The sequence below is a fragment of the Brachionichthys hirsutus genome, chromosome 9 (genome assembly GCF_040956055.1).
Source record: "Brachionichthys hirsutus isolate HB-005 chromosome 9, CSIRO-AGI_Bhir_v1, whole genome shotgun sequence".
In the NCBI taxonomy this organism is placed as follows: domain Eukaryota; kingdom Metazoa; phylum Chordata; class Actinopteri; order Lophiiformes; family Brachionichthyidae; genus Brachionichthys; species Brachionichthys hirsutus.
In genome coordinates, this window is record NC_090905.1 from 10250357 (window position 1) to 10276689 (window position 26333).

At 39.9% G+C, this 26333-nt stretch overlaps 5 protein-coding genes across 6 annotated transcripts; 2 read left to right on the forward strand and 3 right to left on the reverse strand.

Moving 5' to 3' along the window:
• Nucleotides 1-244: 244 nt before the first annotated feature.
• On the forward strand, nt 245-6090 carry ctbs (chitobiase, di-N-acetyl-). 2 transcript variants are annotated; one of them, XM_068743148.1, is made up of 8 exons: nt 245-358; nt 1490-1628; nt 2250-2458; nt 2643-2814; nt 2905-3002; nt 3734-3895; nt 4252-4445; nt 6006-6090. In XM_068743148.1, the coding sequence occupies exons 1-7, from the start codon at nt 245-247 to the stop codon at nt 4438-4440; spliced, it is 1083 nt and encodes a 360-aa protein (XP_068599249.1). In that variant the 3' UTR covers nt 4441-4445; nt 6006-6090. The 2 variants fall into 2 exon arrangements, with proteins under 2 accessions (XP_068599249.1, XP_068599248.1); XM_068743147.1 differs by lacking the exon at nt 6006-6090 and having other exon boundaries at nt 4252-4784.
• On the reverse strand, nt 4946-8914 carry spata1 (spermatogenesis associated 1). The gene is made up of 12 exons (XM_068743560.1): nt 8849-8914; nt 8660-8766; nt 7928-8045; nt 7760-7813; nt 7104-7503; nt 6603-6765; nt 6438-6489; nt 6167-6248; nt 5951-6076; nt 5603-5778; nt 5157-5255; nt 4946-5065 (listed from the first exon to the last, which is right to left on the reverse strand). The coding sequence occupies exons 1-12, from the start codon at nt 8912-8914 to the stop codon at nt 4946-4948; spliced, it is 1563 nt and encodes a 520-aa protein (XP_068599661.1).
• Nucleotides 8915-9302: 388 nt separating this feature from the next.
• rpf1 (ribosome production factor 1 homolog) lies at nt 9303-13007 on the reverse strand. Its single transcript, XM_068743389.1, has 9 exons — nt 12722-13007; nt 11991-12047; nt 11799-11879; nt 11628-11723; nt 11176-11329; nt 10840-10922; nt 10365-10546; nt 10105-10231; nt 9303-9714 (listed from the first exon to the last, which is right to left on the reverse strand). Exons 1-9 carry the CDS (start codon nt 12971-12973, stop codon nt 9673-9675), a joined length of 1074 nt encoding a protein of 357 aa, XP_068599490.1. The 5' UTR covers nt 12974-13007; the 3' UTR covers nt 9303-9672.
• Nucleotides 13008-17939: 4932 nt separating this feature from the next.
• On the forward strand, nt 17940-21189 carry uox (urate oxidase). The gene is made up of 8 exons (XM_068743811.1): nt 17940-17957; nt 18829-19041; nt 19519-19635; nt 19751-19829; nt 20118-20304; nt 20476-20599; nt 20936-21019; nt 21115-21189. Exons 1-8 carry the CDS (start codon nt 17940-17942, stop codon nt 21187-21189), a joined length of 897 nt encoding a protein of 298 aa, XP_068599912.1.
• A 1259-nt stretch (nt 21190-22448) lies between these two features.
• On the reverse strand, nt 22449-23005 carry samd13 (sterile alpha motif domain containing 13). Its single transcript, XM_068743879.1, has 3 exons — nt 22953-23005; nt 22761-22872; nt 22449-22670 (listed from the first exon to the last, which is right to left on the reverse strand). Exons 1-3 carry the CDS (start codon nt 23003-23005, stop codon nt 22527-22529), a joined length of 309 nt encoding a protein of 102 aa, XP_068599980.1. The 3' UTR covers nt 22449-22526.
• Nucleotides 23006-26333: the final 3328 nt, after the last annotated feature.

Sequence of the window (26333 nt, forward strand, 5' to 3'; positions counted from 1 at the left end):
GTTTATGTGGGATTTTGTTAACCAAAGTGTTCAATCATATGAAATAACACAATAAAAATGGATTCATTCACACATTTCCGAGAACGATCCATGAATGGGAGCAAAGCGGAAATCCCGTCGGCACAGCGACAGCAAAGCCGCAACAAGTCGATACATTTTGTTACATTTTGTCGCGGCACATCCGGACGACACAACTCCTGTATCCGGTCACGTGGGTTTCTGTTAACTTCCGCTTACAACTAACATGTCCTGGTTTCTCCTAGTGTTGTCGTCGACATTCCTGGTATGCAGGGCCGACCTCTGTCCGTGCGAGAGCCCGGAGCTCTGCCACCAAATCCGGGAGGAGAGAGACTTCGAGGTGACGTTGTCGAATCGACAGATCGATAATCAAAAACACTGCCTGCCCTCGTGGCTCTTGTTTGGTGTCGTTGAACCCTCATATGAAACACATAACATAATCAAGCACATTTTGAGCACAGAGTCAATTGTTTAAATGCCTTCTGGTAATCTTTTGCGATCGATAAGACGGCTATGGCTTATGGTGTAAAGGGAAAGTGTTCATGAAGGAACAACAAACAAAACAGTGAGTTACGATCAATCGATCACAAATACATAATAAAAATTCATTATAATCGATATATGTATGGTGATACTTGGGGTGCACCGATTGTAGTTTTCAGGCCGATCACCAATTAGAAATACACCTCACCTGCCCATTATGGACACCCCAAATATTCAAAATTAAATAAAAACATCATTTTAAAATGAATACCATTTTGATAAACGACAGACAAATATATTGATATGGCCATTAAATTGTAAAATAAGGTAATATTATTATGAAATAGCTTTTTATTATTCTTTAATATCTAATTATTATTATTATTTCATTATAATTAAACATTTCATAATGATTATTTTAACAATGCTATCCTTTTTAAAATAATGACTTTATTTTCCAAGATTTTATGACATAAAGAACGTTTTTACAAAGTCATTCTGCTGAAAAACGACATTATGAAATAAAAAGGGCATTGTGGAAGCTCCTGACATAATTTCCCTATGATATTATTAAAGTATTCTGATTATGATTGAACTAAAATCTATACATTTTCCAATAACTTGTTGTGTTTTTGATTGTGATGCAAATGTGAAATGGGTTAATTAATATATACAAGCTAAGAATATCGACCGAACTTCGAGTAAAATACAATGAGAAATTTCAAAAAGTATTTTCCGTTGCGACTTTATCACATCGATAAAAGATATCCATCGATTGGCTGGTGAATGATCAGATAATCCACTTTAAGTTTTTTAGCCAACACTCGAGTGCTGTGCTTTTAGCATCTCACCACAATAATTATAAAATCAGACTATAGTTTGATCTTGTGATAAACTTTACATTTTGACATTTTACGCGCTGGACTATATGATTGATTGGCTAATTTAAATAGGAGCAGTGAATCTCGTGTGTTTGTGTTTCTTTCAGGTGTTTGTGTTTGACGTGGGTGGAAAGACATGGAAGTCCTACAACTGGAACATGATAACAACCGTAGCCACGTTTGGACAATATGACGCTGAACTTATGTGTCACGCTCACTCTAAAGGTGCACGCGTTGTCCTCAAAGGTAGAGCACATGTCTCACTTCTTTACAGTCTGAATAGCTGTGGTTGAATAGGACCGTTTCCCTTCCTGGCAGCAGCTCAGTCCAAAATCTGAAGATACACCCACAAATATGTGCCTGTTGTTGTAAATGCTCCCACTTTTTCCTCATTTCTTCAAATTTCACTAAGGTGTAAAGTAATTTCCTGATGATGATGATGATGAATATATTTATTAGATAGAATGTTAGAGTAAAAGTACAGTCAAACAGTAGCATGTATTACAGTACAAGTACAGTCAAACATCCTGTCTAAGAGGAGCATTTCAAAAAAGCCCTTGCGTTCTTGTTTCCGTTCAAAGTCCTTCGTACATAAATCATCGACATTTAACAATACCAATAAAACTAGTATTAGATTACTCAACGTGCTCCTTACATTTTGGCTACTTCTACTACTTCTTTGGTTCTCCAACTTCCTCAGCATCTACTATGGATGAATTGGTGAGTCTAAATTGTCCTCAGGTTGGACACCGCTAGGATAAGCTTCAGCGCCGTTCGACCCCAGTGATTTAAAAAAGAAGAAAAAGAATGGATGTCTGTACTTCCTTATAATTCTGTTGATGTCTTTTTCCTTCATGGTGGGAAAAGGTGACGTTCCCGTCCCCTACATTGTGGATCAAGACAACAGGACAGCGTGGATTACAGAGAAGGTCAAATTGGCCAAGTCTCAATTTATGGATGGGCTCAACATTGATATTGAGCAGCCAGTCGAGCAGGGCTCACCAGAGTACCAGGCTCTGACAGACCTGGTCAGAGAGTCCACTGAGGCCTTCCACAGGGAGATCCCAGGTTCCCAGGTAAAGAACATCCTGCGACATGGTTTGGCTGCCCCGCTTCCTTTTTTCATATAAAAATCTCAAGCAGCTATAGCACCTAAAGTGGAACTAAAATACGTGGACAATTGTAAGCCTCTTCTCGACCGTGTTATATATTGAAGATCATCTCACTGATTCTTTTTTTTTATCTGATCCTGATCTCCAGGTCTCTTTTGATGTCGCCTGGTCACCAGAATGTATCGACAAGCGCTGCTACGATTATGTTGCCATCGCGGAGTCCTGCGACCTGTTGTTTGTGATGTCCTATGACGAACAGAGCCAGATGATTGGTGACTGTACGGCAAAGGCAAACGCCCCACTCTCCCAAACACTTAATGGTTAGCTCTCCAGTCGTTTGTTTATTTAGTCAGAATCATCTTTTCGATGCAGGACATCTTTGACAATGTTAAAAATCTCTTATCTTTAAGGTTATGAACAGTATTTGAATTTGACAATCAAGCCGACGAAGTTAGTGATGGGGTTGCCATGGTACGGCTACGACTATCCATGCCTCAACCTCTCACAGGTAGGATATTATTCATTCAAATCTAGACAGTGAAAAAGTGGGTTATTGAATCTCTCATTGGATAACGCTGGTGAGGTCCTTCATATCCCAAATTCCCCTCCGGAGAGTCCCAGGTTTTCCTTTGTGGATCAATTAAGTACAGTAATACCTTATTGGCCCTGCGATGAACTGGCGGCTTGTCCAGGGTGTCCCCTGCCTCTCGCCCATTGACTGCTGGGATTGGCTCCGGCTTGGCCTGCGACCCGATAACGGAATAAGCGGTTAGAAAATGAATTGGAATGAAATACCTTATTGACAAACGAGTATAATTCGTTCCTGGACCGAGCTCGTAACTCAAATGTGTGTGTGTGACATTTTATTCTGTAATTGTACTTTACACGTACACACTGTATTGTTTACGGTGTTTTAGTTTCTCCTGTGCACGGCATTTTACCTCTGAGTTGTAAACAGGGTGATGCTTTAACTTGTCATATTGCACCATCTAATGGTCATTTCACTTGGTTAATACATAACGACCGACCTTTAAACCCGATGACGCCCATCAGCTTCAGTAAAACATCTTCATCATCATTATCACCCCCCCCCCCCCCTGCATGGCTGCAAACACCAATGTTCCATCTCAGAATAAATTGGAAGTAAACGATGCCGCTGCCGTTTTATATTTACAATCCTTTCATTTGGCTGCACACGATTCTGTCTTTCAGCTATCTTGTCTTATTTTCCCCTACCAGGAGGGAATATGTTCTATAGCTAAAGTTCCTTTCCGTGGGGCCCCCTGCAGCGATGCAGCTGGAAAACAGAAAACGTACAAATGGATCACGAAGCAGGTCAATACGTCGTTGTCCGGCAGGCTCTGGGACGACAAGCAGAAGGCCCCTTACTTCAATTACAAGGTACATTCTCCTGGTTTTATAGTTTGTATTGCAGCCGTGTTTGGCTGAGTGTTTTAATGGTTAGCAAAGTAAGCCCTTATTTTATGGATTATTTGTCTTTCTTCTATGTTCAGGCTTGACTGTTGTATGTAGTTTATTACGACTCGACAAACCAGGCAGGCATTTCAAGCAGGGGTTGTTTATTCAGAGTGTTGGCTCCGACTGCCACGGCGTCACTTCCCAAACAAAACGGCTCACTCCGTAGAAACGGCAATAAATTGCTCCCCGTTGAATGCCTTGGTGGTCGGTCTTAAATTCTTTTCGCACAATCCGCATCGTCGCTCTCATTTTGTCATCTGCATCTTGGATTTCCACAGGACTCAAACGGACACATTCATCAGGTTTGGTATGACGACCCACAAAGCATTTGTCCCAAGGCGAACTATGTGAAGTCTAACGGTTTGAGGGGCATCGGCATGTGGAATGGCAACATCCTGGACTACAGTGATGAACCTGTCGCCAAGCAACAGACCGCAGTGATGTGGAATGTACTCTTAGGATGCTAGCTGGGGTACAGTTACCATTCCTGTAGAAACGAATGTAACTTCTGGGTATATTGCTTTTTATCGTATTAAATGAGCGCGGTGGGGGGTAATTTCCTTCTGGAAATATTTGCACTGCCCAGGCTGTTATGGCTTTTATTGCCATTGTCTGTGACTGTAGTTACAGCTCTGACATTACATTGCACTGTGTCTGAAATAAGCGTGATTCTTTTAGACAATGTCAAGTACACGACACCGTATTTTTGATTTCCCATTCATGAGCTCACTGTGATTTTATGTGCTTTGTATTTATAAAGAAAAAATGTGCTGAATTTTTCAATCATGTAACCAATTAAAGATATTGGGATTATTTCTTTCTCCTTCTGCAACAATTCAATGCCTGAAAATTTGGAGAGTCATTACTATCTACATTAAGAAATGACACGACACGTTTCATTCCCTCTCCTGAGACATGCAGCCTGCAGGCCTGCATGGAAAGCAGCGACTCCCCAGCTCTGCCTGCTGACTGTTAGATGGCAGCGCCTTGGACTTGTGTTCCGTCTCTTGTGGCACCAGCATGAGACAACTGGTTCTTCTGGGCCAGCTCAGCCTTCAGGGCCCTCAGCTCTGTGGCGGCCTGATTCCTCAACTATACACAGCACATGCGTTAGAAAATGACCATGGTTTCATTACATAACACACTAGCATGAAGATAGCATATGGTGCAGTGTTTCATTTACCTTTATCTCTGTTACCAGCTTCATTTTAGCATCCTCTATCTTCTTCTTGAAGTTGTCAATCTCATAGGTTTCTGTCATGATCTGAATGATGAGCTCATTCTGAAATTCAATTTGAAGGTTGAAAAAAAGATCTGAATATGTTTCTGTATCCACAACGGTGTAGCTTTGACCCTAGGTCTGTTTCAATATAGCGTCTCTAGTGCAGAAAGAGATTCTTGTTCTTTCTGGCTCACTTGTAAATAGTGAGATTAAAATTTAGCCATAATATTAACATCTGTCACATTAAATCAAAATTTATATTGTGAAAAAGATCTATCATCATTTCTAATTGTCAGTCAGAGCATCCGAGGTCTTCAAGACTCCAAACTTCAGCTGTCAAAAGAATATGAATACAAACTTTTCTTTGTCAATGCAGTAGAAACCCCCCAAAATGACTTAGGGTTTACCTTTATGGAAGACCTGCCTTGTCGTCTTGGCTTCCCTCTGTTGTCTCTGGCCTGGAGCTGGTGCAAGAGTTTGTTATAAAATGTCTCTAACTCATCCATCAATGTTTGCAGATTTTCCTCCAAGGGTGTTGTGGCCTTCTTGGTTTCAAAATATTTCTTTTTCCAACCATCTCGTGCTGTTCAAAAGTTCAGAAACGTCATTTGACCATAATTGATTTCCATGTATCAAGGTCAGAGTCAGCTTAACAGTATGTTAAAGGTTATGGTGGCATTTCTTGGGGGTCACAGGTTGTTTGCACCTATAATAATCATTTACAATAATCCTCCGTGAGATTTTCTTTGTCTTACCTTGGGTCCTGCGGTGTCTGTTTTGAGACAACAAGTCTTTTCCTTTTCTCAGCAGCTCCTGCCTCATCCACTCCAGCTGCTTTCTCTGATCCCTGATCAGCTTGATTTCCTCAATCAGTTCCTCTCCTGAAACAAACAATCCCTTTCAGTCGTAATAAAAAGAAATGAATAAGGTAATACCAATGATTATTCATCTTCCGCATGTGGCCTGCTTACTGTTCGTGTGAGCTGAGTGCGTATCTGCATGGGGCGAGGTTTGGTCTGCAGGCAGCGACGGGGACACTGGGTTTTCTGTCACCTTAAAATAAGCAATAAATACAAAAGTCTTCCTCTCACTGGACTTTGAATATCTCTGTATATACAGCTCTGTGTCCACCCAAGACCTCACACACGGCACTACGGCCACACCCAGAGTAGAATTTGGAGAAAATTATACAGTACACTGAAAATGATCCGTTGTAATTTAGGCGTGTGATGCTGTAATTACTTCACTTGTTGGGTTATCGTTGGGCTTCGGTTGATTTTTTGAATTCCCAAGTCTGCAAACAAACACACAATTAGAACATCCACCAGCAGCAGTACTCACAGTCACTGCCAAGTACAAGTACTGCACTCGTCATTGCTTCAGCTTGGTGCCCAAGCTGCACACGACCTGTCTGTGAGAGAGAAGCCTGAATCTCCTTCCTCCATAGATGGGGCTCCTGAATCTCTGACTGCTCTGTTCGGTCTGTGGTGCTTCTCCTTCTCCCTGCACGCTTCTGCCGGCCCCTGAAACTCCTTCACCAGAGCTGAAGAAGCTTCATGTTGTTGTACAGCTGGAGATATAAAGAACCCCAAGAGCCGATGTGTAAGAGCCAGAAGGTTGGCATTAAAAATGAATGGCACAAAAAAATGGAAAGGGATTATTTTCATGGCTGAAATATATATATTATTTGTGCTTGAACACAAGTTTTTAGAAAAAAGAATTTGGGGGTTTTCAGTGAAGATTTGCTTAGAAAAATATCTGGTCAGTAAAAATGAGTGACAAAAACTCTTCCAAAACATGATCACTATTAGCAAGCTTTAAGTTAAGATAAACAACCTGCACAAAATAATTTATGCACAAGAGTGGAGGACACAGTTTTTGTTGCAGAACAAAAGTTTCATGTTGTACTTTTACTTTTTCCTTTATTCTGTGGAACAGACTGCGCTGCCCTTCGGTTGTGAGGCTGCTCTGGACAACGTTCCTGCACTGCCCATTTTAACTTTTTAGAAGAGAGACACGCTTCTTCATTTTCTCCTTCTGCCTCTGAAGTACTAAAGCATTGCTCTTCATCGTCCTCCTCTTCCTCTTCTTCCAGGCTCCGAGTAGGAGGTGGCTGATGGGAACATTTGGGGATGAGTGGGAATTTAATAGGCCCCTTTGTTCCTGCTGGCTTGTCGCAAGTCTCAGGAGGGTGGTAATGGGGCTGGTGGTCTGAGGAGCTGCTGCTGGCATCTGCAGTAAAGGACTGGGAGTCAGCACTGCTGCTGTTCTCCACGATGGGCAGCAGGTAAAGCTCCGGCTGCGGGGCCTGAAGACAAGTGATAACAGGGCGTTAGCGACAAAATATTGACATATAATGCAGCACTACAAGTAAGACTAAGAGACAAAGGACACGAGGCAAGAACCTTACAATTTGACAGTAAATATGGTTTATAGGCATTTAGATTAAAAGAAGAAAATACAGCTATACTGTAGAATATTTATATTTTATTGGTGTAAAACTGTGCCAAAGACTTTAAGCAGGAAACTGTTGAATGTTAATATAGAACATGGATTCTACATACATATGGTGGAGCGAATGTTTTCACTTTCAGATCCCTCTCCTGTTTGCTCTTGACCTGTAATAATAAAAAACACACACACGCGCACACACACACTTGACACTTTTTTTTACTGCTTGGCGGAGCTCAACCAGCAAAAGAGAACCACAATCAACAGCCAGCTGCACTCACCAGTGCCAAACTACGGCCAACACATTTCAGGAAGGAGAATTTTTTGACGTTCCTCTCAGAACAGAGAAGGTGTCCCAGATTGCGCCTCAGAGTTTTCAGGGTGACATCAGGATCGACCCTTGCATCACAGTGATGAAAACAAGATCTTGAGAAAACTCAACCCTAACAACAAATAATAATAATAAAGATCTCATTACAAGATTTAACAGGAGATAATGCAGGAGAAAGATGGTGAAACAGTTTCTCGCCAGTTTTTCAGTGGATTCTAGTCACCTGTCACAGTTTAAACTCTGTGGACACTAATTATTCGCTGAGGAGCTTCAATTCATTTAATAAATTAGGATTTAACACAGGAAAACTTACATATTCTGCACTCTAATTTTACTAAGTAATTGATAACTATTGTAAGTTAGTAAGTACTAAATTGCACTACTTACATGCTGAAACACTAATGTATCACTTTGAAAGTATATTCTCTGTCTGTTATTCTTTTATTTGTATTTAAATGTGTTTGTTATACGAAGGAATGTTTTAGAATGCAGTATATATATTTTTTCTTTAATTGTAGTATGGAACGCTTTACTCCTTATCAATAATGATAAAATCTCAAAGCAACAAGGTCAGTATCTTTTCACATCATAAACTTAAATCCTTTGCATTTCTCTATAATATACATTTTCATCCATGGATTTTAATGTCCTGAAACAACTGATAGATTTAAAGTATTTTTACCTGATGAAGCCAGCAGATATGAAGTTCTCAATGGCTTCAGCAGGGATCTTATTGAGCTTCACATTCCACTGGTCATCTGGCACATACAGTACATGTAGCTCCACAAACTAAACCCACACAACAACAAACCAAATATAAAATATCCATGAAAACAGTCACGGTTTTTAGCTTTTTAGTGCTGAATAGTACCTTGCAACTGGTCGGTCTTCCTTCCTCAGGATATCGGCCTGACTTACGGGACAGGTCCATCATCATCCCCCTCAGTTTAAGAAGGCACAAATGGACAGGGGCTAGGTCCCCTTTCAGCTTGTGTGCAGGAAGCCTTTTCTTGCCATAAAGGCGGGGACTGTAAAGAATCAGTCTGGTGTCATCAAACACAGCCCGTCATTCAGCAGTTCCTTTATGCGAGTGCCGGCAGTGGTTGCTCTGGTGCTGACGATAATTGCTCCAGGAAGAGGCATCTGTGGCTATCAGTCACTAGCCTGCAAGTTTAATCCATTGTGCACATATGTTCGGTTACTATACTTGGTATTTTGTGTGTTTAAATTAATTTAATTAATTCGATTTAATGTGAAATAGTTAAGTGAGGCTAATGAAGTTTTAGTAGGTGGACATTGTATAATTTTCCTCATCATTTGCTTTCATAATGTTTATTTTACAAGTTCTGCATTTGAAAGTACAGTAGTCTTTTCCTATTACTAAGTCTGAAACTGAGACATGCGTTTACATACTTTTACCACTAGAGGTCGTAATTCGTATAGGTTTTACGCTGTTACATTCAAGAAATTGGAAGTCTTTCCTTTTCCTGAGTTAAAGGCCAGCCAATATTTTAATGGCGCGGTCAAATGACGGACAATTTCATAGAACCAAACCACGCTTTGGTCTCCACTTAGGTGCAGTACAAGGATTGAAATCATCCACAAAGAACATGAATATTCAGCATGAAGTCCATTTGTACAAATGTCGGTAACTCTTTGGATAGTAACCAAGACTGTCTCTGTCCACTGTTCATTTCAAAGTTGGAACTTTCTCCTGCAGGCATCCATCTCGTGGCGCTGGAAACAGAAAAAGTATTATTTGCTTCGCAGAAAACTTACATTTTACATATAATGGAAGAAAGACAAAAACATATTACTGAATTGATTGAGTGAAATGCAACAAGGCAAAAACATCGAATCTAAAAATTTTAATAAGACGATCATGTTTTGCTGTAAATCCAATTACGAGGGGAAGGAGCTGCTTGGGGGAGGTTTGTCTCTGTACTTTTCTAGTTCAAAATACAACCATGGAAATGGAACACTGAGTAAAAGAAAAATCTATTGATCAGTTCCATTTGCGACTGCTTGCGTGTACAAAGTTTCACAAACATTTTTAACTTTTGAGTTAAATGTACGACGCAGTGACATCGCTCCTTGTCTCACTCCTGGGAGTGCTCAAAGACTCACCTTCAAGACCCACTCGTACTCTCCAAACTTTGAGTCAAAGGTGCCTTTCTGCAGAGAGCGGAGTTTGAGGGTGAATCGGGGTCCCAGCTCTTGAATGCCAACTTTCTTCTCATTCTTGAAGATGTACCTTGATAGAATAGATTGTTCATTTAGCCTCCTAAATTAAAGTCAAACCTCGGTAAACACATTGGAGGAAGGGGGGGGGGGTTATATTCCATGGAATCAAGGTCACTTAAAAGTCTCACATTGAAAACACTCACCTGTGGAACCTGAAAAAGATGAAGTCTCTCTGGTTGTGGAAGGTGGCGACCTGTCGACCAACAAACTGTGGGTCTTGTGGGAAGAGCGCAGCGAACAGCCGGCCGATGCTGTGGCCCAGACGTGTGGAGAAGTTATTGAGAATCACCTCTGGAGAGTGTTCGGTCGGATCTTTGCCTCGTCTCTGCAAAGAAGAATCGCTGCAGTTATGACGGGAGCAGACGCTGCGGCGCTTAGAGTTGCTAAAGAATAGCATCATGGAATAAAATCAACATTCCCAATCATGAATCGACTGTCATAATTTTATCTCTGAGGCTAAACTTTATTAAAGTTCTTCTTGGACCGGAGTTTTAGATGCTACGCACTTCCTCTTAGATCTACATGTACTGCTTCAAATCCAATTATGTTTGTCCTTTTTGTGTGTAAAATTAAGAAAAACAAACAGAGATTTGTGTTTAAAGCAAACAATCGACCCACCTTCATCTCCTTGCGCAGTCGAACGTTGCTGACTTTGAAGTGCGCCGTCGGCCCATCGGGTAGATGACAGAGAACCAAACCATCTTCATGCCCGGGTTAAGGGATGGACATTCAAGCTTAACATCACATTTTCAGTGTTTCGCTGTTCCACAACTTTAGCAAATCCATCTTTACTGTACTTTCGTCTGGTAAACTTGGTCTCTATCCTCCATAAAAGATTCAAAACTGCACAGCTTTACTCAAGTCTGAATAATTCCATATCCAAATCACCACAAGGGCATCAATACTGGATAACATTGCGCATCCTCCTCCTGACATAGCTGGCTCTGAGGATACTGGGCACTTTGCGATCCTCGTTGATGACCATGAGGTAGGTGAAGTTCCTGGCAACACACTGGGGAATGACCCTCTTCAGGGCCAAACCTCTTCTGTAGTACACATGGGCGTTTGGGATCACTGTGGCCAGCTGTTGACAAAACTTCACTGTCCTCTGCAATAAATACATACAGAAAACAACCAATGAGCTAAGGAGGAGGAAAATAATGAAGGAGAAATCCTTTTCTGCAGCCTCCAGTTCATACTCGGAGGTAAATGCCAAAATGTTTGTTGCAGGAACTATTCTATCGCCCAATAATCCAATCAGACTGGAGAGGTTATTCTACACAAGACCATTGTCAGGCTCCCTTTGCCTCTTCATCCCGACAGTGATCGACGCATTGGAATCCTGACCCACTCCTGATATGGGGAAAAACAACATAAAGCAAAAAAGACAAGCAGCAGCCACCCACGCCTCTGGGTCTGTCTGATGTTGTGATGAGCACTTTCGGGTTTGTCAGCTTGTTGAAATATGCAGAGAACTCATCGGTTCCCTCATCAAATGCAACCTGTTTGGCAGAAGCACAAAAATTACTGCAAATCTATTTCAAATAAAATCAGATGCAACCGAAAGTGGTTCCTACCTCTTCGTCTTCGGGGTCAACCGTTGTCTCATCGTACACCCTCTGGTTTTCTATTGTCTTTGGGACCTCTTTTGGAGGTGCCTTCAGTAGCAACAGAATACATTTAAACAATAGACTCCAAATACAAACATCTTCATTAACTGTCTTTGACAGATAATGTCAACAGAAAGAATATAAAAAAAGAAAACTCACCTTGTCCCCTAAAGCAGCCCTTTCTTTTTTCTTCTTTTTCTTCAGCTGCATCTTTTGCTGAAATATGAAGACACATCCATCACCTTATTGATCAATGTGGAGATTGCTTCTTTATATTCACAGACAACAACATGGAATACACCGTTCTTTGAATTAAATACCATCACTTTTGGAAACAATGAGAAAACCTTTCTATTTATCTATAGTTTGGGCTGGTTTCAGGATAATTGGATATTTTAGTCACACTTGACTGATCTTTGTTTGCAGTCTTGGGTTTGGAAGCAGAACTTTAAGGGAAGTAACCATGACAAAGGATGACTAGTACCTTATTAAAATAAACCATCCATATGAAAACACAAAGATATGGGACACCAATAAAAGGTTGCTATGTCAGAATGACGACATGCATATGGTGCTATGATGTCAGAATGACGACATGCATATGGTGCTATGATGTCAGAATGACGACATGCATATGGTGCTATGATGAATATGCCCAGTTTCTGATCCTGAGTGATATCGTAGCTCTGAAATGACTTGTAATGAGCACCAACCAAACCAAACCAAACTGTATCAACCACTTATGACACCTGAAAGATTATAATGGTTTTGGTGCTGTTGTAATTTGTCAGACCTGAACTTAATAACAGAGGTATAAATATTAAATGCCGAACTGTCGCATGAGACTGTGTGTGCAGTAAAGTGCAGTTTACTACGACGAACGTCTCTACCTTTCTTTTGTCCTGCTTCAGTTTCATGAACATGACGTGTCTTCGCTGTTTATTTTTGATTTCGGATACACTGAAGCTGGGGGGAAAGGCCGATGCTGGAGGCTCTAGCGTCTCCATCTTCACCTCCTCCTCGTTCTTAACTCCGTTTCCTCCTTCAGTCCCCTCCTGGGTGGCTCTCCTCTTCTTCGACATCTTATTTGTCTTTTTCTTTCTTTTGGTTTCTTGACTCAGAGGAACTTCTGTAATGTCCATTTTCTGTCCCTCTTATTTTTCCTTCTCACGTGCATCACACAGGGAAACTGTATCTTCACTTCCGGAGTGAGTTAGGGTGTTGGTGGAAACATGGGGACACCTAGTGGTGAGGAGGAGAAAGAGCAGAGACAAATAAGAATAAACAAAATAAAAATCCTAATAACATTTCTATAAAATGCAGTGGACATTAAGTTGTCTTTCAAAAGTACACACGGGGAAATTCAACATGTAAATAATCAGGTAATAAAACACTATGTGGTAAATTGGCTGAAGGATTAGTGTATTGTTACACTCATTTTGGGAATGTTCTGTCATACAACTATTTTGGTCGAGTATTTTCTTCTTTAACTGACTGCGACATTGCCCCTAAGAGAGATTTGTTCGGGTGCAATAAAGCAAACACAGAAACTTTCCACAGCAACCGAGACAGTGATGTGCGGTGGGGTTCGTGTCTGGTGAGGCACAGTCAGATTTACAAATAAATGAACAAACAGCTTATTCATCATTTGATTGGCAACATTTAACGTGTTTTGTTTAAAAATTCGTACCAGCATTTTTTACATATTGTCACAAACCTGGCTCATCAGTTTATGACAAAACGGGGAGACCACACATAATCTGCGTATCTACAAAATATTTAATGAAATTATATGACATGAAATTATTCAACTCTGCGTATCAGTGTGCGTGCAGCGTTGAATGTGTGTGGATGCGTGTGTGTTGATCAGTTAAAGTTTAACTGATGTTTATCTGTTAAACACATGTTGTGAGACGCGTCTGTGCGTGGGTGAGGGGGCGTGCCCGCGTCCAGCTGGGGCTGCGCCGAGAGAGAGAGAGAGAGAACGGAGCGGAACGGAACGGAACGGCAGAGATATGCCAGCGATGGAGGAAAAGCTGGCCTTCATTTGACAGTTTATGTTCTCCAGAACATAAAATCCCACACTGTGTGTTGCTTCTTGGGATTTTATTGTTGTTTATTTCATTATACAAATGCAAAAAAAAAATGTTTTGGAAAAGATTTAATAGCCCAATTTGAGATCTTTAATGTAGAAATCTGTCAGCCGAGGACAAATCCTCATACATATGGGTGGAGAGATGGGCTAGATTCAACCCAGGTCATTTATATTAGTTCACGCAAACACACTATCCATCTGTTCCTGGCCCCTCTGTCAAATTTAGAACCCAATGTGGCCCGCGAGTCTAGTTTGAAATTATACGATTTTATCAGGAATAATTTCTCTTTTATGACTTTATTAACTTTTTCCCTGTTTAACGCAAGTTTAAAATTTAAACATTCGTGATTTTTCTTCTGATTTTCATTCCAAAGGAGAGAGAGGAAATGTCGAAGATCTAACATTACTCACAAATATAAGGATATTAAAGCAATGCGCAGGAGGACCCAATTTGACTGGATGTGTTAATGAATGTGCACGTCATTCCAAGCGCAATAATAACCATAAGGATTATTAGTGGATCTCAAAGTGGAATGTCTTTGTTCCCTTGCACTCTGCTGCTTGAACCGGTTTGTAAAAGTGCTAATGACAAATGCAACTATTGCTTTTAATGACAACTGCCTTGAGGCGTTTGTCGTTACCACACGGAAGAAACATTGTAGAACAATATGGATTTTAGAATGTAATGGTGATTCAACTGAAAAGAACAGTTCAAGAATATCTTTGTGTGGATTAAGGTCAAGGTCAAGTTTGTTATGATGTGTGCCTTAAGCCGTGGGCCTTCTCACGATTTTATTATGCTCGCATAATGACAATAAAGTATCTTGAATCTTGAATCTTGAATCTTGAAGGTTTCTTGGGTGACAGGCAAAAAAGTTGACGGTGGCGCAGGTGGTTGAGCGGGTAGTCATATGATCGAGAGGTTGGCGGTTTGATTCCTGGCTCAGGCACATGTGTACACTGTCGTTGTGTCCTTAGGCAAGACACCTCACCCACATTGCCTGTGCAAATGAGTGCGCGATTGAATGTCAGTGTCAGGAGGAATGATGGCTGAGACTGGCAGCCTCATGTTGCACACTTCAAACACACTCACCTTACCAAGTATGGAGTGAATGAATAATGTACATACCATGTAGAGTGTCTTTGAGTACCCAGAAAAGTGCTATATAAAATCAATGCAAAAAAAAAAAAAAAGCCCAGTTTGTGCGAGGAGAACTGAAGCTGTTTTCGTACGTTCTTTATTGACTAATACTCCCGTGCGTGGCTTTACAGCAAGACCGTCAATTGGAACCCGGAACTCAAGCATGCGCAGTAGGAACTACGGCAGCTGGAGAGAGTCGTGATGACTATCTCCGTTTCTGGCCCCCTGAAAGGTGAATTTTTAGGGCCGTTTTGAATGAGGCCAAAGAGGTGCATGTTTTTAGGGCAGGAGTCAAACAGTTCCACCCTTGGGTGGCTGTATTATAAAAAGATGATTTATCCATGATAGTCCTATAAGAGGGGGTAATCAGGTTGTTGTTTGAGCTCCCTCTAGTGTTGTGGCTGTGGGTGTCACTAAATCTTTGGAGGTGTTTGTTCATGTATGCGGGGATTGAGGGGACTGAGGGCAGAGCTGCATTGACTATTTTAAATGCCATTGTTAAATTTGTATTGTTAATTGTGGATGATTTATGTACAAAGGACTTTCAACGGAAACAAGACCGCAAGGGCTTTTTTGAAATGCTCCTCTTAGACAGAATGTTTGACTTTATTTGTACTGTAATACATGCTACTGTGTGACTGTACTTGTACTCTAACATTCTATCTAATAAATATATTCATCATCATCAATCCTATTTTGAGTTGTTTAACCCTGTCTTCTACCCTGAGCCATTTTAGGCTAGCAAAATGTCCAGGAAGAAGGTGGGTCATGGGCCCCAGATTGAGGAAGTTTGGAGCCTCGTTTTCAGGGACATTTTGATGTTTGAATACCAGGAGAGGGGCTGAACGAGGGCTCCAGCAAGAGTCAGGAGAGCACTTTTGTTGACAAAAGACATTCTGCCCAAAAATCTTTTTGACTTTTTTGATCACCTTAGTTGCCATACTATCGCCAGACAGGTATTTGTCAAGAACACAGCCCAAATAGGTAATCTCTTCTTTGCTGGAGATTACTGTATTATCGACTGTGACCTTGAAATCATCAACATTTATCTCACTTAGAGAGTGTCTTGACCCAAAAAGAATAGATTCTGTTTTACCAAGGTGTAGTGACAGTTTGTTATCAGTAAGCCAAGTACGGATTTTGGGGACCTCAGAGCTGACAGCTTCCTCAACCTGCACTTTGTCCTTTCCCGAAATCAGGAGTGCTGAGTCATCGGCAAACAGGAACAATTTGCAGTTACAGGTAGCACTCATGTCGTAAATATATAGGAGGAACAGTAACGGCCCTAGAATGCTTCCATTGTAATTATGTCACAATGAAGCTTGACTGTCTGTGAAGATTCTCAGTTATCCAGGTCATGATAGAGCTCTGTGCTGAATAAAGTTAAGTGAAGGTGTAGAAAAAGCTTGACGATGTTTGGCCTCTCATCCGAGAGGCTTCTCCAGTACCGAAAGTCTTGTGGGGGCATTCCACAAATCATTATGGGAGTTGTGAAGGTAATTATGTCACAATGAAAATCATTGAACCCCAGTTACATTGGGCTTCAAGACAGCCAGACATAAGCTGAATGGCGTAGTTCAGTGCAGTGATGACCACCCAGACTTCAATCACTCCACAAGTGGACAGCGTGACACGGGAGATCAGATGCCTCAGGTCAGGACTCTGCAGGTCATCTGCCTCCTGAAGGACAATGACCATTCGTTTGAAGATAGCAGAGTGCACATCATGGAGGACAGATGGTTTGAGAGAGTGGCTAAAGAAGCCATCCCGCAAAAATCAAACCAAATTGTCGTGTATGGCTTCATCTGCATCGCAAAGCAGCTCGTTGAATGGCTGCGATGTGAGGAAATGCGTAAGAACCACACATGTCGACATTCAGACTTCATTCATTCAGCCTTGAAGATGAGATGATGACAGTCGTGCAGCCACTTATCAGTAGTTGCGGGTTGCAGGTGTTGCTGGAGCCTATCTCAGCTGACTACGGGAGAGAGACATGGTGCACCCTGGACGAGACGTCAGCTAATCGCACCACACCAAAGACAAAGATGGAATCAGACCTTCTTGCTGTGAGACAACAGTGCTACAAACTGTAATGTATTATCCCTAAGCATATTAGGTGAAAGGATGCAGGTCTTGCTCTGAATGTTATTCCTTTTTTAGCATATTTGTGCCATTTGTTTGGAGGGAAAGCTCTGCCTTATTGCCACTCTCAGAGTGAGCATCTGTACCTGCTGTTGCACAGCAACCTTACATGTCATTGGAGACACACAAATGATTTAGAATTTTAGATGACCTAATTATTCTAAAACATGCACCGACAATCATGTGACAGCTTTTATTTTATTTTATTTTATGTTTATTTGTCAGGAGCCATACATCAGCATTACATCAATAGACATTACAACACGTGTAAAGTTTATGAGGAGATGCTTAGCATAAAGGATTTATAGACAGAGCTAATTAGCAATCACTCCATCACCAATTAAAACAAACTGCAAACCCTGACTATAAAGTTTATTTTGTTGTACATCTGTTTGACATGCCTTGTATTAAGCAGTGTTTTCACTCAATGAAACCACAATGCATTCATGTCTGCTCAAGATCAGCTATTCAGTGAAAGAGGAATGAATGAACAAATGATTGACGTTTTCACATCACAGGTAAAAAACGATACCGGTATAACTGTATTTCAATTGTTGTTTATTTGTATAACCCTAGGCTGCAGAAAGACAAAGTGCAGAAAAACAGGCTGAACATCAAACTTGGTGTCATCCAAAGTGCAAAGTTAGACCAGTTTCTACACAAAGTGCTCCCTCTCTCACTGCGCACTGGAGACTGTTGCCAGACAGCACATGAAAGACAGGAAGATACCATGACTGCTTCAAATCAGGTATTTATTTGTTATGCCATGAGTGAGATTCTTTTTGAAGAATACCTTTAATGATTTAACACAAGAGTTTATTTATTTCGGGGTCAATCATGGTGCACAGCAATAACCTGCTGACCTAAGCTCTCATGTCTAATTAGAATAAATATATATGTCTAAATCAAGAGATTGTTTTAATTCATGTTGTAAAATAAAATATAACCAGTGGTGGAGTGATTAATTTCATATGTCTTATCATTTGATAGACTATATTGAGACTTATTTTCTGTTTTCCTCTTGTAGAAACTTAAATTAAATTTGAATGAAATTATTTAAAATGATAAGACACTTATCTAAATGATGTAGGCCCTATTGTAAAAGTAGCCTGTGCGCCGATGTGATTACAACTAGCTAAATATATTGTCATAGAATAAAACACCTGTTTACATCACTGCAACATGATGCACCATGATGCGTTTTGTTAGAATAGAATATTTTCATTGCAGATTGGATCTACAATATGCTGCTCCGTCTGGTGCTTATGTACAACATAAAATACAAGTAATAGAAGAAGAAAACAACACACATTGAAAGTGATAAACAGTGCATGCAGATATATTGTCCAGTACTTTGCATACAGTAGTAGCATACATTAGTTATTGCACATGAAGTCGGGGAGGCGGCGGTATTGCACATGGTGAGTAGTTATGTTGTTTAGTGCTGGTTGTTGTTCAGAGCGCTGACGGCCTTCTGGAAAAACATGTCCCTGAGTCTGTTTGTCCTGCTCTTGTGCAACCTGTAGCTCTGTCCTGAGGGTAACAGGGTGAACAAGTTGTGTCCAGGGTGTGAAGAGTCTCTGAAAATCTTGTGATTTTATTTCACAAACTGCACACAGAATGTGGAGTTTGTGAGAACCGGCTACGGCAAGAACACGGTGAAGGTGCTGGTCATCAGGAGACAGGGGAGCCACCATTGCATCATTGAGCTGAAAGCTGACGTGGAGCTCACACTCAGATCACGCAAGGACTATCTGACTGGAGACAATTCAGACATCATTCCCACCGATACCATCAAGAACACCCTTCATGCCCTGGCCAAGCTCAAGGGGGTAGGATGAGGTCATACAAATTGTGGAACCATTCACAACTTTGCTATCACTCCATCGACAGCCATGTCTGCTTGTAGGAATTTGAATGATTTAAATGCAGGAGAATCAAGTTTTAGATATTTTAGATAAATTTGCCGCAAATAAGCCAAAAATAGTCAACAGGATTACTGGAAACAAAGTATTTCTCCTCATTGTTCTTCTTAAGGTCAATTTAGTTGTGCTGACTAGAGCTCATGAACACAATTGTAATGGGATCTTGCTTTGTTAAACAAAATAAAAAGAAGTTTTTCAGTCACTGAAATATAATTATTTAGCCACACTTCACTGCAAAGATGTGAATTGATCAAATACAATCGACCTGCTGACTTTTGTTTTACTCTGAACCTCTTTTGCATTCCCACTCAGCTGTCAGATATCATTTCTATTCATGTTCTCTCTTGTTTGCAATGCATCTCCATACAATGTGTATCTGTTCAGGTAAAGACCATCGAACAGTTTTCCCTGGATATCTGTCATCACTTCCTGACCTCTTTCAACCATGTGCTGAGGGCCAGTGTTCATATGGAGGAGGCCCCATGGAGGAGGCTAAGGAAGGTACAATTCAACTTTCATTCAACATTTTGATGTAAAAAACTTAGTTAAATGATATATATATATATACATTAAAACAGGGGTTTTTACATATTTTTCATAGTTTTTCTTTTCTCAGAATGGCGTAGAGCATGCACATGCTTTTATCCACTGTCCAGAAGCTGTTCGTTTCTGTGATGTTGAGCAGAATCTAAGCGGTGAGCCCAACAGCATGCAGACATGCTTTTACGTCACCCTATAGTTTAAAATGCATTTGCGTAACTTCATTCGTCAGAATTCTGGCTTGATTCTCAGAGTTCATGCAGTATAATGAAGCTCATCATTATTCTTGTTTAAAAAATATATATGTGAAATTATTTTTTTCATTGTGATGTAAATAGATATTAAGGATTGTAGTCATAATAAAACCCTTACAATGTAGGATTTTAGCAATCACATCTGTATGCTAAGATGCTTCCTTATGATTTTTGTTTTGACCCATGCAGGCATCCCCACGGTTCACAGTGGGGTAAAGGACATGAAGGTGCTGAAGACCACCCAGTCCGGGTTTGAGGGTTTCCTCCGAGACCGCTTTACTACTCTACAGGAGGCCAAAGACAGGTGTTTCTGCACCGCTGTGTATGCAAGGTGGCGCTACAACAAGATCCAGGATGTGGATTTTGATGCTGCATGGTACTTATCAATTTAAGTTGTGAGGAACACTGAATTAATTTTCACTTGTAGGTATGCATTTGATGTAGCCAGAGAAGGATTACTCACACAAAACCGACCAAATACCACTCATTTCAAAGTACTGCGCATCAAACTCTAAAGTCCAATGACATGAATTCTTCATCCTTGCAGGAATCGTGTGAAGGACATGATTATTGATAGATTTGCTGGCCCCTACGATCTTGGAGAGTACTCACCGTCTGTGCAGAACACCCTTTATGAAACACAGGTTCTGGTGCTGGAAAAAGTTCGTGAGGTAAATAAAAGTTCAAAAAATCTATCATAGTCATGACATGAGTACTTCCAACACATATTGATGATATAAAAATTATAAGCGTAAATACAACTAAAATGCATAAGTCTGCTGGATCCCTGTTCTGCTTGGGAAAAAAAGCAGTGATCAAGCTCCCTCTAAGGGCACATCAATTCGAGAAAATGGAATGCAGAATCCATCTGTAAGGAAATGTCATGAACTACATATACTTATATAATATGTAATTAATTTAGCATCTAGTAGAACCATATTAAATTAAATTAGGATACATTTAATAGGAGACATCACAAATAAATGTACGGTAATTATCTCTTCCAGGTGGAAGAAATAGAGATAGTGATGCCCAACCAGCATTACTTCACGATTGACATGACAAAACTGGGCCTCATGAACAAAGATGAGGTAAGTTTTGTGAATAAAACTCATCTTTACAGGTAGCACTCATGTCATGAACTTATTGGGTTACGACTTGTACCCCCCCCCCCCCCCCCCCACAGGTTCTTCTTCCAATGGATAACCCCTCAGGAAATATCACAGGAATATTGCGAAGAAAACAGAAAGCAAAGCTGTGAAGAAATCCTGCCATGTCAAAACAGTTTGAGAAAAATACTTTCGCAAAAATAAATATTTGCCTAACATGATAAAACTAGAAAAGCACTCAGAGAGCAGACCACTGCCGAGCAGCTCATTCCCCTCATAATTAGATTTACACCATCCACATGGGGATCTGGATCATCACCAGAAGTTCTAAATTGTTCTTGGTATCTTTATACACCAACCATGGAAAGTAAAAGTGAATCAAAGTTGATGTGTATGTTTAACAGATTTTTGAATCCGTAAATGCGGTTTTCAATGTTAATATGTAATATTTTTTCCTAACGTCATTCTGGATCCGATCAATGTGAATTTGGTGGTGAGATAGAGGCCCCCACCCAACATCTGTCAATAATCAACTGAGATACTGAGGAACAAATTTTGAAGCTCCATTGACTGAAATGTTAACAAAAATTTCAAAGTGATCCAGAGTCAAGGATCTCCTTCTTGATCACCAAAACATAATCTTCTGTTCCTTGCAAGAGTCCCGACACGTGCAAATCCAGAACGTTTTTATTTATCTTGCTAACGGACAGACAGACAGACCAACGACGGTGATTACATAACTTCCGCCTCACCTCTATAACCGTAACTATATGGGCTGGGAATTATCATTAAAAAAATCTATCAATAAATAAGTATTGTTCTTTGGTGAGAAAAGAGCACCATTTATTGCAAATCTTTGAAAGATATCAACTCTCCAGTGTTTTGTTGTACATAAAGTATACTGTACATTGGTCATACACACTTCAGTTGTCATTGCGACAATGCCGAAAGCACCACAGGTAAAAAAAACATTATATATACAGTATACACACATTTTTATCAAGAGCCTTGAGCCTGTAAGTGCACAGGAACAAAAGCTCCTTGTGTCTGGGAAAACAAAACGGGTCGTTGTTACATGCTAAGGACTCATCTACTTCAAGCATTAAAATGATTTTCTGAATGTATTAAAGAGTTTAGGTGTGACAAAACATAGTTTAACTGTACATATCTTATTTTAAAATACTTCTTATTTCACAAACATTGGTTGATTAATTTTGCAAACAAGCTCAAACACACACATCAAACCCAATTTTCTTTACCATTTAAAAATAAAACAAAAATAAACATCTCAAACAACAGAAATCAGAACGGCCGAAAGGGTTAACAGCCGAGGGCTTTTTTGGGGGTCCACACTGACACAAACATACAGCATTCAAATCACATTTGAGATGCCACTGTTGCCAGACGAGTCTTTGCGAAGCAGCAGCTAACCTGGGGTCTCCCGACATCATGATTGTCACTGAGGTGGGTTCATTGATGCCCTGCGATGCTATGAGGCACTGGTCTTCAGGTGTTGGGTCTGCAGCGGCTTCACATGATACTCATAGATTTTCAGTGCAGGGCCAAGCTTTATCGACAGCCCCGTCAAGACGTCGTTGCGCGTCATCAGGAGGAGGGACTTGCCATCGATCTCCTGTCAGGTGGAGAGAAAAATATTTGACTTGACATTCTAGAAATGCTTTCATGCAGTGAGAAGAATTGTGAGCAGGAACAGCACTCTGACCTGATCCTGAAAAGCTGTGGCTTGCTCCTCAAATCCTGTTGCTTTAAAGTAATTGACAACATCGGCAACCCCCCAGTTGGCGGGGTCTGGTAGCTGACCATTCTCCACTGGACTGCAGGGACAAAGCGTGAACGGATTTATCAGAATGTAACGCCACAGTAAAGAATATTTCGCGTCAATAGGATACGATACCTTTTGGCGTCAACAGAGCCATTTGCCTTGTCTTCCATGCTGGCTGTCAGCATGTAAAATAAAAAAAATGACCATCGAATTAGAACAGCGTGACAGAATATAGACTCAGTACGAACAAGAAGTCTCAGCTTATGTTGTTCGTACATTATTTTATAAAATAAGATAACAATTTATACTTTTTTGAAGAATTAATTTACGCATGAGTATGAAGGGTTGGAACGTTTACACAAAAAGTGAGCTGTGGCCACTTTCAAGTAGAGCCACAGCAGGCAGCAAGAAGTCAGCCATTAATTAAAGTGACCATCTTACGATCAGTAACGTTTCATCAAGTTCGCATCCGATGTCTTCCCCCGGAGAACTCAGTGTGTTAGCAGCTCAAACGCCATCATCACGGTCTTCGCCACAGTAAAAGAGAATACAGGAGATGAAACAGTAATCATTCACAAGACCGCGCACAGCTGAAAAAACAAAGCTAAAGCTAGGACACAGCTGCGGTCACAACTAATCAATACATTTTTTTAAGGTAAAAAAAAATGCAATCCCGTACAGCAACATATTTATATTTTCATTAAGACGTATGACCATAGCAAACAGTTCATCGTTGCATCCTCGTCCTTCGCGTTAAGCTAACGTTAACAGTGACACTTAGCCGGATTCGCTAATTCAAAATTTAAGTTACCTTATTACAAACGATTCCTGCTTGAAAAACCACAGTGCGTCTAAAGTATAAACGTATTTTGGGTAACAGCACGTTATCTCGTCACTGCAATATTGTTAAAAAATTAAGGACAGCGACATTAATTTGATAAAAATCAAGATTTACTCAAGTAAAGCCAACTAGCCCGTCTTCGTCGATTTAGCTTTTTTTTTCGCCCATGTGACAGCAGAGAATCCTGGGTAGTGAAGTCTTTGTCAACACCATTTGTAGTTCAGCATCAAATGCCACTTGCTGAACATTGCTACATAAAACGAAAATATATATTTTCACGTTGAATAAGAAACATTTAAAGCTTTAAATAGAAATAATTTATTATAGTGGCATATCATTTGTTACACAAAATCTGCTACAGCAAAGCATATTCCCCTTGCAAATACAATTAAATATGGGTGGAAAAAACGCGTAGCCTTGTAAATGTGTAAAATATCACACAAACTAAATGTATCTATACTGACTAACTATGAAGAACCAATATACTGATTTCTTTAATTCAAGAGGGTGAGTTGACTCGGGAAAAGTGTCATTTACATCAAATATGACAAACATTATTACACACATGACCAATAAAAGACAAAATAGAACAGGAAAGTTGTAGGTACGTTTACACACAGGCTGGAGTCCCGGGTGCTAAATCTCAAAGGTCGCTGATTCTGCAATTACATTCTAATTGATTCCCTTTTATTTGGAAAAATTCTTAAGCAAGTAAATAAACAAGAACAAAACATGTTAGATAAAATGCCTCAATTTTAAATATGCATGAAAGGCCTCAGGAGAAATACACTTCTAAATAAGCTAATTATTTCTATAAGTGGTTGATTTCTCACAGGGGCTAATGTCGGACAAAATAAATAATCTAATTATGTCATTGTAACACTTTGTGTCGCATATATACTGACAACTGTTTGTTTAACATGTACATTTATTCGACACCTCATAAGGAACAATTGTACCATTTGAAATTTAATTAGGGCTAAATAAAATGTTATTTCATGTGCTTAATATATAAAAAGGTTAAATTCTAGACATTATCAGTATATAGTGCATCATACCTGGAAAAAATAAAAGCATTTAGTCCCCATACATTTTTATATTGGCCATCTAAGACTGTTGAACTTGAGCAATATGTGAAGTAATGATCCAAACTTCAGAAGGCGTGGGGTCTTGAATTGAAAAACTGTAAAAAAATGCAGTTGTCTCAACAATGACAATACTTAGAGTTGTACGGGAAAAAAAATGAGTGTCCAACCTGCAGAAATATCCTTGCACTCTGACCTCTACAGAGACAAACTTCCCCTCTGCATCTGAAATCAAGGAATGAGGCCTGACATCTAGAAGTTCAACAAGAGGACAGCTGGGCCTTGGAGGCATTTAATCTTAGACACACATATGCTATGTCATTTATTAAATACACACGCTAACAAGTCACACAAGTGAGGACTTTGCAGAGGCAGGGACTACCGGTACATTTCAGCAACAAGGACAGCGGACCTGTCAGATTGAATGTTTTTATCAAGAGGATAAAATATGTATTACATGTATGTGGAGACAATAACGTAACAGTGTGGGAAAAATGTTACTTTAAGTTTTACTTTTGGCCTTACTCCTTTCCAATATCTGTAATATTTTTGTCCTTAACATTCTCTAGTCTAACTGACCTGAATTTTGTGAGGAAGAATGAGCAAAGAAAGCTCAGTTACAGTGCATACATTCTTCATAATAATTATCCAAAGAGACAGCAAGCTACAGCTGAGGTAAATACATGCTGCAACCAAATAGTGACAATTGAATACTCTAAGGTTGTGATATGTCAGTCTTCTGTTATTGTGTCATGATTAATCATTAATTTGTTTTAATCTCATGGGATTTCACACTGACAATAACTCCCAAATCAATGTACAATGTACAGCTAAGCTTGACGTGACCCTGCTGTACATATGTATGTAACATGCAAAAGTAAAAAAAGAAAGAACAACAATCAAATATACAATTACACAATGACTTTCAAGTGCTTTGATGAAGCTCAAGCATAAAAAGCCCAAACAAAACAAACAAAAAACAGATGAGCAAACTGTCCATGTCACAAACACTGCTTTGCCTCCAGAACTACAAAAACTCTATCAAACTATTAAACCCACCGTTCTGCAGTTGGAAAATGCAACATTAATGCAAATGATACATTTCTGGACATACTAAATCTGTGCAGACCTCCTGTTGTCTGTAGGAACATGAAGTTTCTTGTGAAGTTGTCATCTCATTCCATTGATTTAATACCTATCTACTAAGAGGTAAAAGGAATTGTCTTCTGACCAGATATGAATAAAATTATTTGTAAAATGACCTGCCAATGCAGCACCGACAAGTTTAAGATGAAACTGGCAATCCCAATTATCAAATGCCCCCAGTGCTAATCTCAGAAACACACACACACAAAAAAAAATCATCAGTGTTGATTTTCCTTCACTAAACACCAGTGTCTGTTTGAATTTTGGCCATGCTTTAACACAAAATGCACGTCTCATATTTCTATACTTCAGTACACAATACTACATGGTCTTATGGACTCCAGATTGACAAACAATGTTTAATTGTTCATGATTAATTTAAAATAAACTACATCCTTAAAAAACAAAAAAAGAACAAAGACTTCGACATGTAACAGACAG